Source organism: Phalaenopsis equestris, unplaced genomic scaffold, assembly GCF_001263595.1.
Source record: "Phalaenopsis equestris unplaced genomic scaffold, ASM126359v1 Scaffold000136, whole genome shotgun sequence".
NCBI lineage: Eukaryota > Viridiplantae > Streptophyta > Magnoliopsida > Asparagales > Orchidaceae > Phalaenopsis > Phalaenopsis equestris.
This window is the reverse complement of record NW_018164578.1, coordinates 1,261,399-1,263,543: the sequence shown is the minus strand read 5'-3', so window position 1 is coordinate 1,263,543 and position 2,145 is coordinate 1,261,399. Positions and strand designations below refer to the sequence as shown.

Sequence of the window (2,145 nt, the reverse complement as noted above, 5' to 3'; positions counted from 1 at the left end):
GCAATAAAAATGTTAATTAAGTTTCATTAACTAAATATTTTCTTTAATTAAAGCGCAACAAAGGAAATTCCTCCAAAAGAAATTCAATATTTTCTTTAATTAAACCGAAACAAAGGAAACTCTTCCGAAGGAAATTTAGGATAATATTCTTCCAGATTCCTCTATGCTGCACTCCGTCCCCAGCGTATCGTGAATAGAAACTCCCGCGCAAACAGCTTGTGTCTCCCGCCTAATCTCGTGATCTACTGGAACTGTCGCAAGCCCTTCATCTCCGAACCATCCAAGATCGCGAACTCCTCTGTCATTGTTATTCCTGCGCCGACTCTTCCGAAGCTTCGCCAAACTCCCAGAATTCACAGAAGCCCGAATCATCCTTGAAACCTAGCCACCAAATTTTCTTCAAATCTTCTTTCTTTCTACGCCGGAAAATTCTATGCCCTCCAACCTCGCTCTGATACCACTTGTTGAGTAATTAGGGCGAAGAAAAACAAAAATTGACGCAAATCCAGAAGAACACCAAGATTTAACGAGGTTCGGCAAAGATGTCTGCGTCCTTGGGAGCAGAGCGGCGAATTCTTTTCAATATTCAAATAAGAGATTACAGCAATCAGGAATACCTCCTGGGTTACTAACAAGCCTATTTATAACCCCAGGAGTCATGCCTAAGTACAATGTAACTATAACATTACCCCTGTACCGTACCACGAGGTGTTGCCCTCGCACCCCCAACCCACATAACGCAACTTCCCGATTTTGACAGATTCTTCCACTTCGCTCCGCTCCGCTTCATTCTAGCGTTTGTCCCTATATGGTATATGAGTCATACCATAACATAAGACAAATAAAATAAAAAATGCAAATTGCAACATGTGTCTTAATTTATTATTATTTAATTGATTTTTTCGTATTATTCAAAATTGTGATTCTCAAATTGATCCAAAAATTGGAAAACAGGCGAACATGTAATTTCAAAATCAAATCAAATTGTTCAAAAATATTAGTTCGATTTGATTTTTCAGTTTTAAACAAAAAATAAACACCCCAATTGTAAAGTACAAGGTAATTTATTTTTTAAAATAATTATTTTATCATGTAAAAATAAATCTTATTAATCCCTTTAAAAGTGATATTTTACGATTTGTTGAGAATTTTTAATAATACAAAACAATGTGTTATATAGTAACATAAATTTAACTCAGTATTGAAAATAGAATGAGAAAGACTAACTAATAATAGAGCATAAAAGATAAGTGATGCCATTGAACTTTTCATTAACCCTTGTAGTAAATAACAGGGAGTATATATAGGAGAAGAAGAAGGTTCTAGAAACATATCTTTAGTAACCAAATTGGTAATATTTTATGCACTCCTCCTTTGGGACTACTTAGAATAATGATGGTTGAAGATGGTGGAGTCGCGCTAATAAGTATCTAATCAAAATTTACACCACCTAAGCTAACAAAAACTCACGATGCTCTTATCAAATTTGTTATCAAATAAGTCTCAAAATCCTAATATTTCATTACAAGGCCCATTCTTACCAAAATTTCATCCAACATTCAATTTAACAATAATTAATAGAGGCATTTACATGCATAGCATACATTTCTCACACCTAAACTTTCGTCTTCGCACATAAAGCACTCATATCTTTAATATAACATAAAAAACGATACTATTACCAAAAAGTGAAATATACTATTTCATGCAATAAACTTAGAAGTAGTATCTAAATTTATCTAATAAATATATATATATATAAACATGCATATGTATACTTGCACATTCACATACACATACACATACTCACACGTCTATAACGCTACACCATATGAGCACAGCCCAATAGAACGAACCCAAGAACATCTCTCATCCCAAAATATACCAAAGCATCAGGTCCACGTGTCAGGCAAAGCATCCAAAGAAGTGGATGGAGGAACCCTTCCTATTGGCCAGCAATCTATCCTCCTCCAACTCACAGATTTCCTTCAAGATTTTGTGACGTGCCAACTCTCGCAACAGCCACACATCTCAGATATATCCACAACACCACACGCCTCCCTTACGCGAAGATAAGCTACAAGAAACAAGCTAGCTATAGCGAGCTCACAGCCATGGCTGCCTCCACTGCCCTCCCCCCGGGTC

The 2,145-nt window shown here is 36.1% G+C and overlaps 1 protein-coding gene across 1 annotated transcript in view; it reads left to right on the top strand.

Annotated features, from left to right (window-relative positions):
- Positions 1-2,037: 2,037 nt before the first annotated feature.
- LOC110021645 (chlorophyll a-b binding protein CP24 10A, chloroplastic) overlaps positions 2,038-2,145 on the top strand; it is a gene marked incomplete in the record, with an annotated part of 10,125 nt that continues 10,017 nt past the window's right edge. The window contains 1 exon segment of the mRNA XM_020720215.1: positions 2,038-2,132. Within this exon segment, the coding sequence (XP_020575874.1) occupies positions 2,115-2,132 (18 nt within the window).